Source organism: Lithobates pipiens, unplaced genomic scaffold, assembly GCF_037356315.1.
Source record: "Lithobates pipiens isolate NorthernLeopardFrog02 unplaced genomic scaffold, aLitPip1_a1.2 Scaffold_16, whole genome shotgun sequence".
In the NCBI taxonomy this organism is placed as follows: domain Eukaryota; kingdom Metazoa; phylum Chordata; class Amphibia; order Anura; family Ranidae; genus Lithobates; species Lithobates pipiens.
The window spans coordinates 234,081,917-234,093,982 of record NW_027507748.1 but is presented as its reverse complement, the minus strand read 5'-3'; the positions used below and the strand labels follow the sequence as shown (position 1 = coordinate 234,093,982).

General features: G+C 43.0%; 1 protein-coding gene across 1 annotated transcript; it reads right to left on the bottom strand.

The window, feature by feature from the left end:
- Positions 1 to 358: 358 nt before the first annotated feature.
- On the bottom strand, positions 359 to 10,747 carry AVPR1B (arginine vasopressin receptor 1B). The gene is made up of 2 exons (XM_077484559.1): positions 9,500 to 10,747; positions 359 to 922 (listed from the first exon to the last, which is right to left on the bottom strand). The coding sequence occupies exons 1-2, from the start codon at positions 10,392 to 10,394 to the stop codon at positions 642 to 644; spliced, it is 1,176 nt and encodes a 391-aa protein (XP_077340685.1). The 5' UTR covers positions 10,395 to 10,747; the 3' UTR covers positions 359 to 641.
- Between the last annotated feature and the right edge of the window lie 1,319 nt (positions 10,748 to 12,066).

Below are 12,066 nucleotides of genomic sequence, written 5' to 3'. Positions count from 1 at the left end.
TCAGCGCACTTCAATGAAGGAGAAAAATGACCCGTTTGCAAAATTTTATAACAAACTATTAAAACATGATTTTTTTTTTTGCATCTTTTTTTGTTTGTTTAGCAAAAAATAAAACTCCGAGCTGTAACTAAATACCACCAAAAGAAAGCTCTATTTGTGGGAAAAAAATGATAAAAATTTCATTTGGGTACAGTGTTGTATGCCCGCGCAATTGTCATTCAAAGTGCATCAGCGCTGAAAGCTGAAAATTGGTCTGGGACTGAGGGGGGTTTAAGTGCCCAGTAAGCAAGTGGTTAAAAAGATGGCAAAGACATGTGTGTAATGTAAGCATTCTTTATCTTACTCATACAGGTGTCCATCTTATTTATTCACTATGTAGGTAAATGCTTAGAATCCTCCTTGCTCTAAAGGGAATCTATTACACTGCCCTGAATGGGCAAGAGACAAGTTTGCTTAAATAAGTAAACATTATATGTAGATACACAGAAATATATCATTATGTAGGTAGCAAACTATGAATAATCAATCAACTAAGAACTATGTAGCACAAAATATTAAAGAGCAGATTTAAAAATCCTTGGTTATTCTATAACTACTTATTTTATAAAGAGTTCTTTTTTTTTTTTATTATTGTATATGGCTTAGAGGAGTCCTGTTTCTATGACTGTGTCATCAAATGCTGGATACAGGTCCCTAATGCTCTGGCATGTGGCTTGCATCTGCATTGAGTGTGTCCGAATCTGAATCAGAAGAGTATCCCGATGGCTTGATGCACTTCCTGTAGAATTCTGCCTGTGGGAATGAGGAAGACGAATCCGTGGACACAACTGGGGACTACTGTAGAACATATAGATCCAAGGGTTACTACAACTGCTTAGGCAGGCCAGGAGCATGGTGATGGTAAATGCAACATCTGAAGAATCTGAGTAGAAAAAAAGATCAAAATAAAAAGGCTAGAGGCATGTGATGATATGACACATATATTCTTTACATGTTTTATACATAGACTCACACTTTAAGAGACAAGATAGAGTGATAATGGTTATCATCTGTGTTCTGCCTGTGAGAATCGGAATAGTGTTATATCAAATTATCTAGAAGTGACTAGTGGGCGGCACAGTGGTGTAGGGGGTAGCACTCTCACCTAGCAGTAAAAAGGGTTGCTGGTTAGAATCCCAACCACAACACTACCTGCCTGGAGTTTGCATGTTCTCCCTGTGCCTGTGTGGGTTTCCTCCGGGTACTCCGGTTTCCTCCCACACCCCAAAGACATGCTGGTAAGTTAATTGGCTTCTGTCCAAAATTGGCCCTAGTATATGAATGTGAGTTAGGGACCTTGAGGGTAGGGACCGATGTGCGATGTATGTGTGAAAATGTATAGCATAGTAATATGGAACTTCAAGATCAGAGTCTTAAGATGCATCTAAATAAAATGCTGTTGTGCATTGAAATTAGAAAATGAAAAAATAACAATGGTACTATCACTCGTCTATAATTTCAGTGATCGCAATTAAACCATCTGGGCGCAGTGTTTTCAAGGTGAAGATCCAGTAGGATTCCTGTGATTTTAACCTTCTACTGACTGGAATGGTACCAGCTGATTGGACAAAAGCCAATGTAGCACCAAAGGGCCAAGATACATCTATTGGAATTACTAACCAGTTAGCCTAACATCAATTGTATGCAAGGTCCTGGAGGGGATGATAAGGACTATATATAAGATTTTAGCAATAACAACTGTATTATTAGCAGTAATCAGCATGGATTCATGAAGAATCATTCTTGCCAAATCAATCTATTAACCTTCTATGAAGAGGTGAGCTGCCATCTGACTAAAGGAAGCCCATAGAAGTGGTGGATTTTGCAAAAGAATTTGATACAGTTCCCCATAAACATTTACAGTACAAAGTAAGGTCTCTTGGCATGGACCATAGGGTGAGTACATGGATTGAAAACTGGCTACAGGGGCGAGTTCAAAGGGTAGTGATAAATGGGGAGTACTCAGAATGGGCAGGGGTGCAAAGTGGGGTCTCCCAGGGTTCTGTCCTGGTACTAATCATATTTAATTTATTCATAAACGACCTGGAAGATTAGATAAACAGTTCAATCTCTGTATTTGCGGACGATACTAAGCTAAGCAGGGCAATAACTTCTTCGTAGGATGTGGAAACCTTGCAATAAGATCTGAACAATTATTGGGGTGGGCAACTACATGGCAAATGAGGTTTGTTGTACAAAAATTTAAAATAATGCATTTGGGTGGAAAAAATATGACTGCAATCTACTCCCGGGGGGGGGGGGGGGGGGGGGGCCTCTGGGGGTCCTAGTAGATGACAGACTCCGCTTTGCTTGCAGCTGCTTGGCATTTCATGCCATTGCTAACAGAATATTTACATGCATTAAAAAGCGGATTAACTCCAGAGATAATATGATAATTCTCCCACTCTACAAGACTCTGGTTCGGCTGCACCTGGAGTATCCAGTCCTTCCAGGAAGGATGTGCTGGAACTGGAGAGAGTCCAGAGGAGGGCAACAAAACTTATAAAGGGTCTGGAGGACCTTAGTTATGAGGAAAGTTTATGAGAACTGAACTTATTCTCTCTGGAGGAGAGACGCTTGAGAGGGGATATGATTTCAATGTACAAATACCGTACTGGGGACCCCACGATAGGGATAAAAAATTTCCGCATAAGGAAATTTAACAAGACATGTGGCCATTCACTAAAATGAAAAGAAAAGCAGTTTACCCTTAAACTGCGTAGAGGTTTCTTTACTCTAAGAGTGATTAGGATGTGGAATTCCCTTCCACAGGCAGTGGTTTCAGTAGGGAGCATCAATCATTAAAAAAAACTATGAGATAAGCACCTGAACGACCACAACATACCTCGGGGGTGCACATGTGGCCCGCAGATGAGATGGCGGGTCGGCAAGCCCAGATCGTGGGTTCCTGACCTGCCATCTCTGAGCATCAGCACGAACAACGGAGCCGATCCTAAAGGAAGCAGAGCCGATGCTTCCAGTATATCGCCAGCTCCTTCACAGGCAGAGTGATACCAAATGTACTCTGTCTGTGACAGGAAGCATGCTCTCTACTGCAGCTGTATGCTTCCTGCGATCTCAGACAGCAGCCAGCAGTGCCAGAGCCAGCAGTGCTAGTACCAGCCAGCAGTACCAGCCACCAGTACCAGTACCCACCAGCAGTACCAGTACCTGCCAGCAGTACCAGTACCAGCGAGAAGTACCAGTACCCCCCTTGCAGTACCAGCCCTCAGTACCTGCCAGCAGTACTAGTACCAGCCAGCAGTACCAGTACTCACCAGCGGTACCAGTAACCACCAGCAGTACCAGTACCCGTCAGCAGTAACAGTACCCACCAGCTGTACCAGTACCCACCAGCAGTACCAGCCAGCAGTACCATCCAGCAGTACCAGTCAGCAGTACCAATACTCACCAGCAGTACTAGCCAGCACTACCAGCCAACAGTACCAGTACCCGCCAGCAGTACCAGTACCAGCCAGCAGTACCAGTACCAGCCAACAGTACCAATACCCACAAGCAGTACCAGCCAGCAGTACCAGTACCAGCCAGCAGTATCAGTACCCACCAGCAGTATCAGTACCAAACAGCAGTACCAATACCCAGCAGCAGTACCAGTACCCACCAGCAGTACCAGTACCAGCCAGCAGTACCAATACCCACCAGCAGTACCAGTACCCACCAGCACCCGCCAGCAGTACCAGTACCAGCCAGCAGTACCAGTACCCACCAGCAGTACCAGCCAGCAGTACCAGTACCCGCCAGCAGTACCAACCAGCAGTACCAGCCATCGGTATATGCCAGCAGTACCAGCAGGCAGTACCCAACGGCAGTACCAGCCCTGGAGGACAGCCAGCAGCAGCCACCAGTTATAACCACCTGGGGGACAGCAGCAACCAGCTGCAGGAATCCGGAGGAAGTAGTGAAGATCAAGGTCAGTTGAGATGCAGGTAAACTGCTGTATATCAGTGTGAAAGCAGCTTTAGGCTCCTTTGATGTGATCGGTCCGATTGGGTCTGCCCGTCTGTTTTTCAGGCGGACCCTCCATTCACCTCTATAGATGTAAACAGACTCATGTCTGCTTACACCTGCCTATCTGCAATCCGATCTGCTTAAAAAACAGAAGGAGATCTGTCCCCTTCTGTCTGGCCAGATCGGAGGGCCCTTAGGGTAGAGCGGACTGCATCCGTGTCTGCTCTACATATGCAGAGTGGACACAGACCTGCCATCCGCCCTTTACTCTCATTGTGGCCCGCGACCGGTTACCAAGTCGCTAAAGTGGCCCTCAAACATCAGCCAGCAGTGCCAGAGCCAGCAGTACCAGCCACCAGTACCAGTACCCACCAGCAGTACCAGCTAGAAGTACCAGTACCCCCCCTGCAGTACCAGCCACCAGTACCAGCCAGCAGTACCAGTCCCTGCCAGCAGTACTAGTACCAGTCATCAGTACCAGTACTCACCAGCGGTACCAGTAACCACCAGTCGTACCAGTACCCGTCAGCAGTAACAGTACCCACCAGCTGTACCAGTACCTACCAGCAGTACCAGTACCAGCCAGCAGTACCATCCAGCAGTACCAGTACCAGCCAGCAGTACCAATACTCACCAGCAGTACTAGCCAGCAGTACCAGCCAACAGTACCAGTACCCGCCAGCAGTACCAGTACCAGCCAGCAGTACCAATACCCACAAGCAGTACCAGCCAACAGTACCAGTACCAGCCAGCAGTATCAGTAACCACCAGCAGTATCAGTACTCAACAGCAGTACCAATACCCACCAGCAGTACCAGTACCCGTCAGCAGTACCAGTACCAGCCAGCAGTACCAGTACCCACCAGCAGTACCAGTACCCACCAGCACCCGCCAGCAGTACCAGTACCAGCCAGCAGTACCGGTACCCACCAGCAGTACCAGCCAGCATTACCAGTACCCGCCAGCAGTACCAACCAGCAGTACCAGCCATCGGTATATGCCAGCAGTACCAGCAGGCAGTACCCAAGGGCAGTACCAGCCCTGGAGGACAGCCAGTAGCAGCCACCAGTTATAACCACCTGGGGACAGCAGCAACCAGCTGCAGGAATCCGGAGGAAGAAGTGAAGATCGAGGTCAGTTGAGATGCAGGTAAACTGCTGTATATCAGTGTGAAAGCAGCTTTAGGCTCCTTTTACGCAATCGGGTCTGCCTGTCTGTTTCACCTCTATAGATGTAAACAGACTCATGTCTGCTTACACCTGCCTATCTGCAATCCGATCTGCTTAAAAAACAGATCGGAGGGCCCTTAGGGTAGAGCAGACTGCATCCATATTAGAGCATAATGCTGCCAGCATTCAGTGGCTGCAGGAGAAAAATGGAGAGATCGGTTGTCTGTATGCAGCTGCCCCCATCGCTACTCCTATCTAGGTCTACGCTGGGGCGCACAGGCTCGCTGCAGCATGGGACCAGGTAGCAATTGTGACCCATGTATGTATGCCCCTGGCTGTGTTGATAGCAGGCCTTTGTGGAGTAGGACACATAACCTAAGTACTGAAAGGGTCGTTCAGCTACCAGACCTTCTACATTTAGGGGCACCTATTTTTTGTATTCTCATGCTAAATGTTGAATACTGTAGGATATTTCCTGTGGTTTTCACACCAATATTTAGGGTGTAGCATGTAACAAGTTCCCTTCCTGTGACAGAGGGCAGAAGTTCTTCTCCCCCACAGCCACGGCCACATGTATCATTGTCGTGACTCTGCACAGCTCCACCTGCATAGCCATGTCATAAATTTACAGGGATGTGTGAATGAATAGACTACAAGTAGAAGATGTCATGCAGTGCACAAGGATGCCAAATTAGATTATGATGAAGTTGTGTTCCAAAGGACTCCCCTCCCATGGTTGTAAAAATAGATACAGAACAAATAATATTAGGGCATACTCTTACTAGCCTGGCTTAATCCAGCATTCAATTGAGTCTGCATATATTGCACTAAATGGATGCTAAATTCCTTTTAAAGATCAATAAAAAGATAATATCAAAATACAATGATAAAGCTAATTCCAAATATAAAGCGTTGGCAATAATATAACTGTTAATAATGAGACTGCAAACTAGATGCCCAAAAGCAGCCACTCACCACATGATGAATCACATTGCTCAATGTGGTTTTGGAATGTAGGACACAGCAGTACCCATGCATACATACTAGATGGAGCTCACGAGTCAAGAGTGCAATACTCACAATCCAACTGTCAGGTGGTAAACACAGAAGCACTGCAATGTTAAAGACAGCTGCCAGTAAAGACAAGTAGGCTTGGACATGAGAGTACGCAGTGTCAGCTGGATCCTGACCATGGATGAGCCAGCCGACAGCACCGCTATTCAGTGAGCACAAAAAATAACTCCCCTACCTAGGTGATGTCATCATTGCACTCAAACTGACACATTTCAATTGGAAAATGCTGCTCTTTTTCAGAATTTATTTTCAGTGGATCTTGATATACTTTCCCCTCCTATGCCAAAATGTTAACCATGTTCAGCCTCTATGGTGCAGTAAACACTAATTAAAGCAAACACTCACACACAGGGTGCAAGTTGATCAAATAAATTGCAAATTTTCCACATGTCCAGATGGGGAAAAAAATAAAAAGGTGAAACTCAAAACAAAGGACAACAAATATGTAGTTTATAAATTAATAGAAATATCAAACCTTTGTTAGGAGAAATGTCTAAATAAAACTATAAATCTTAATAACCATAATCTCCATTTCATTCAGAATGTGTGAACATGGCAGATGGCTTGTATTTCTGTTTTCCACAAGAAATTAGTCTCTGCTTGGCATTCTCTTTTTCATAAATGAGTGATATTGTGAATTTGATAGACTAATCATTCTTAAAGATTTATCATAACCTGCAGCATTTTCTGGTTGTACTGAAAAGTCACTACAACCTATTATTTATGCTGCAGGCAGTGTATACCTGCATGTAAGGGCTTTCAAAACTTGATAAAACTTAGAGACCAGAAATCATGGTCCTCTTCTCCCGTACTGGCACCAGTGACCTCATTCAGCCTCACCGGGGGATTCTGAGAAAGCCAAGGATTCCAAATCTCAGGAGAATGTGCTCACTCAACCTCAATGTGGGATACTATGAAAGCTCACAATCTCATTAAAGTGTGCTCCTTCAGTAAAGCTGAGTGATGTCATCAAAGCCTGGATGAGGAGTAACTTTATGTTTTCACATGATGGCGTGCTGCTAAATAGTGGGTCCTTGAATTGTCATGGCAAATCTTTACAGAAGACTACTAGATTACCCAATTTGCATCAACCAGAATTGAGAAACACTGTTGCTGTTCAAATAGGTACCTGATCTGCTGATCAACATGATGTTATATTCCATGGTTGACAAGAAGTAAGAGTTTGAAAAAAAACTGCTAATGTCAAGGAACACACACATTTTATTTTATTCTAATAAAGAAACTGTACTGGTTAAGGTATATCATTTGGACCAGAAGCAATGTGTGCAGCAACCATTTAGAAGTAGGTACACTGAAAGGCAACTGTTGCCTCTCAAGTCTGGTTAACCTCCTTTAATTAGTCAGCCTATGTCTGCAATAGAAGGGGCTGAATTTTGGACGTTATTCAGTAACTAACTGCGGTGTAGCTTCTAAACTCCCAAGAAGTCTCAGAAAGATGTAAGGCTGGCCATACTTTAAGCATTTTTTCTCAATTGCTTGATTCAATGTTGAGCGGGGAATTTTTCCTGCTGCACTGATGTATTTTGACAGGTTTCCCTGCCATCAAAATACGATTACTGCTGCCGACTATAGCTGGTGGCAGTAGTCGTACGAAATAAATGGACAACCAGCCTGGTGACCTGGCCGAATTTCAGTCTATGGCTAGCTTAACAATGCGTAAGGTGAATTTTTTGAAAAATGTATGAAAGTGTATGAAAAGTGTATTGTTTCCCCTTCACATATAAACCTCTAGGTTTAACATAAAAGTTTCCCATGGTCTAGAAATGAAGCTTGGCTCATTAATATTTATATTGATGAGCAGAACATCCCTGGGTTGGTTTTGAGCAGGGTTAGGCGAACTAGGCTACAATTCGGCTGCTTAATCTGAATAAGACAGACGTCAATAGGCGTTGAATATTAAAAAAACAGCTCTGGACATTTTCTAGGCTAATAAGCAAGGGATTGTCAAACAAATGGCATGGGGGTGGGGGGCAGGTACCAGAGTAAAAAAAATACAAAAAAATTTACATTTGGTTGGGAGCAGTGATTTTAGTGATTTAGGTGTTTAACCACTTGCCGCCAGCTAACAGTACAGACAGACATATACTTCAAAATGCCATATACAGCAAACATAGACACTGTAAGAGCAAGGTAACAGTCATGATGTTTCATGCTGCTAGCGCATATTCATGACTAAGTAGTTTTAAAGATTATTAGTAAAGTGGATGCAGTTTTTAAAAGTGCAGTCCTTCGGATTCTATTGCATTTGTTCCATATGGCTGGATGCGAAGTACTTGCACCTGAATACACAGGAGGATGAAAGGTACTGTGGAGAATTCACTTGGAGAAGCAGCTACATAATTCATTCCCCCTTGTGATAGTTGTAATGTCACAAGTCTCATTGAAAGAGTTATCCCATAACTTTCTGTCTTGGGGCACAGAGAGCAATAAAAACCTAATGGGTTATAATCCTTCCACACTCTATCCAAGAAATCGCTATACATAGACTTTATAAAAAACAAAACAAACATAATTAGTTCATACTATATACTGTATGTAGAATGAAGCATATTTCCAATTACACACTGCAACAACCTAAAAAATATATATTAATCCCCCTTATACCAAATGTATTCATGTTTTTCAATGTCCTCAACATTTTCTATTATCCTACATCAATGAAACACTTCAGAAAGATAGATATTTGGGATGAGGGACAATACAGACTCTCTAAAGCCGGTCATACATGGATCGAAATTCAGTAAGGGACTGCAGGGACTGGCTGAATTTCGATCCATGTATGGGTAGGGCAGGGAAGTTGCACAGAAGTGGATCTGCCGATCCACTTCTGTACAGACGCCCTGTCAGATTTTCTCCACTCAATCAGCACTGCAGGCAATAGCCTGCACCACTGATTGTGTATTCAGATGGCAGGGAAGTCTCTCTGCTGTCAGAATACAATAGCTCAGCAGGGAGGATTTCCACATCCACATTGAGTGCTTGGTGGATGGGGTAATCAAGTAAATTTTTTTTTTGTTCAACCCACTGCTTGAATGAAAAAAACGCACTTATCTATGGGCTGCTTAAGACTAACTTGTAAAAAAAAAAATGTACACCTTTATACCAAGCTCAGTATAAATCAGTTCTAATGATATTTGATGGATTGTACAATCTTATATAGATAACAAATTATATAAAAATAACACAAGTTTACTACAATTATATTTACATAACACCATAATACTTACCATCATCTGGAGCATTTTCATCCCATACAGACCACATCTGAACGCTGAAGAAGGGTGTCCAGCATATGATATATGAAATTACAATGACAAAAGTCATCTTCACTGTCCGGATCTTGGCTCTGGAAATAGTTTGTATGCTGCTTACTCTAGAAGGCATCACTTGTCTCTGTCTTGATGTCTGAATCTTTCCTTTCAGGTTCTTGCAGATCTCACAGCAAATTAAACTGTAGCATACTACAAGGATTCCAACGGGCACAGCAAATAAAGAAATGGTGGTCCATGTAATGTAGGCTTTAGCACCCCATGGATATCTAAAGTCAGCCCAGCAATCTACAATTCCTATATGCTGTTCAATTTCTTTTAGAGAGAAAATGAAAATCTGAGGAAGACTTAAAAGGCTACTGATAATCCATGTAACCCCAATCATGATATAAGCATGTTGTGTTGGCTGTTGCAAAGTCTTTAGTGGATGACATACTGCAATGTACCTGTCTATAGTCATCATCATCAGCATGTAAGTAGATGCAAACATGCTCATAACTTGAGTATATTTCACAGTCCTACAAACAAAATCAGAACCAATGAATCGAAAAGTAATATCCCAGATCAACTGGGGTAAGATTTGAAACAGGGCTACTGCCAAGTCAGTGATAGCAAGATGAACAATAAAGAGATGCATCCTGGTCATCTTCTTCACTCTTCTGTATATAGCAAATATTACTCCTACATTTCCAAGCATTGTGATGGCCAAAATAATACTTAAGACTGCCACTTCAACTTTAGCTAGATCTTCATCTCTCAAGTCTGAGGAATTCACAATATTGTACAATTTCACAGATGAATACAGAGGATAACGGTCCAAATCCAAAGCAGTACTGTTATAATTAGAACTCATATTCCTGTAAGCAATAGAGCAGAGAATCCAGTAGTTATGCAGAGTTTTAGTATATTTTCCAAAATGCCCACAAACAACAGTTCAGTCGTGGTCCAAATTGAGAGACATCATTGCAAATTATACAGTAAAATGGATAATCCCGATGAATGTATAGTTTCAATTGTATCAGTATCTTGTAGTGTTTTTTACTGATATGTCTTTGCAAAGCTTTAACATGTATGTCCAGTTATATATCGATTTCAAGGTACATGGGTGTATTTGTTTTTCAATTGCTGGTAATACACAAAGTTGACTGATACTTGTTCAACAAAGAGAAGAATCAGTGGCAGTCCATACTTTTTGAAGAGAACAAAAGCAGCACAGTATTTAAGTGCAGGTGCAGGTCTAAAGCACAACCCAAGTAACCATACCTATATTTATTTACTACTGTCTGCTCTCTGTCCCTACCTCTGACATCATGAAATCAAATTCTATAAGACTCTATGGAAACACCAATCAGGAAGAGAGCAGAGAATTCAATACAGAGTTATGAGAACACAATGGAATACACGTTGTTCCCTTCCAATTTACTTAAAACAGATAATGGTGTTTTATAATTTCTAATACACTTATTTAGACATAGGGAATGTATTTTTATGAAGTTTTTTTTGTTGTTGCATGTTTAACATTTAAATATCCTTTATAAAAAAATATTATCAAGGGCATTACATATGAATATATCGTATTGAACACTAGCCAACAATATGGCAAGTTCTAAGCAAAGTCCGTAGCTTTCTTGTGCCTCACGTGACTGAAATGCATACATTGCAGAGGGAGTCACAAGGGAAAAGCACACTGCTTCCTTAATTTCTCAATCTCTCAATTTTTATTTTGCAGCTGGGGTAAATGTAGGCATATTTGAAACCTGGTGTCAGGACCTGGCTCACCTGCTGGTGTCACTGTAGTTACAAGAGCTGAAGGGTAAGAAGAAAGAAATGGCTGCACATCCAGAACTTCCGATTGCCTTTTATTTGCTTCACAAAGATAACACCAAAGACACCAAACTGTGGTCACATAGATGTGTTTCACACATACATCTTGTGCTTAATCATTACAGAGCTGAAGGGCACAGTTCATGTGGCCACCAGCCATAGGCGTCGGCAGGGGGGGGGGGGGGGCTCACCACGGTTGAAGCCCCGAGTGGGATCTGAAAAGCCCTGAGTTTCGAGAGGGCACTGTTCTACTTGTAGCCCCGAGTGCCGCAGAGCGAATACCGATCTTACCCCAAGCGCCACCGAGTGTGGCCGAGTCACATAGCCTTCTGGAGCCTGCAGCGCTGATGGATGTCCCACTGGTCCTCCGGCAGCTTGCTGTGAAGATGGGCATGCACCGCACACCACGGCTGAGCTGCTGCTGCAGGACACATGAAGTCTCCTGGTCAGGTAGGTCAGTGTGTGTCACTACCATCAGTGTATGTAGGTCAGTGTATGCCAGGTAGATAGGTCAGTGTATGTTAGGTAGATCAGTGTATGTATGTCAGGTAGGTCAGTGTATTTCAGGTAGATCAGTGTATGTCAGGTAGAGGTAGATAGGTCAGTGTATGTATGTCAGGTAGGTCAGTGTATGTATGTCTGGCAGGTCAGTGCATGTCAGGTAGGTAGGTCAGTGCGTGTATGTCAGTGTGTGTCAGGTA

Bases quoted from the DNA above. Each gene is read 5' to 3' on its own strand.
- AVPR1B (XM_077484559.1), bottom strand. From the start codon at position 10,394: ATGAGTTCTAATTATAACAGTACTGCTTTGGATTTGGACCGTTATCCT. The intron at 923-9,499 runs GTAAGTATTATG...TTTTCTACTCAG, and splicing joins TGAAAATGCTCCAGATGATG to ATTCTTCAGATGTTGCATTT.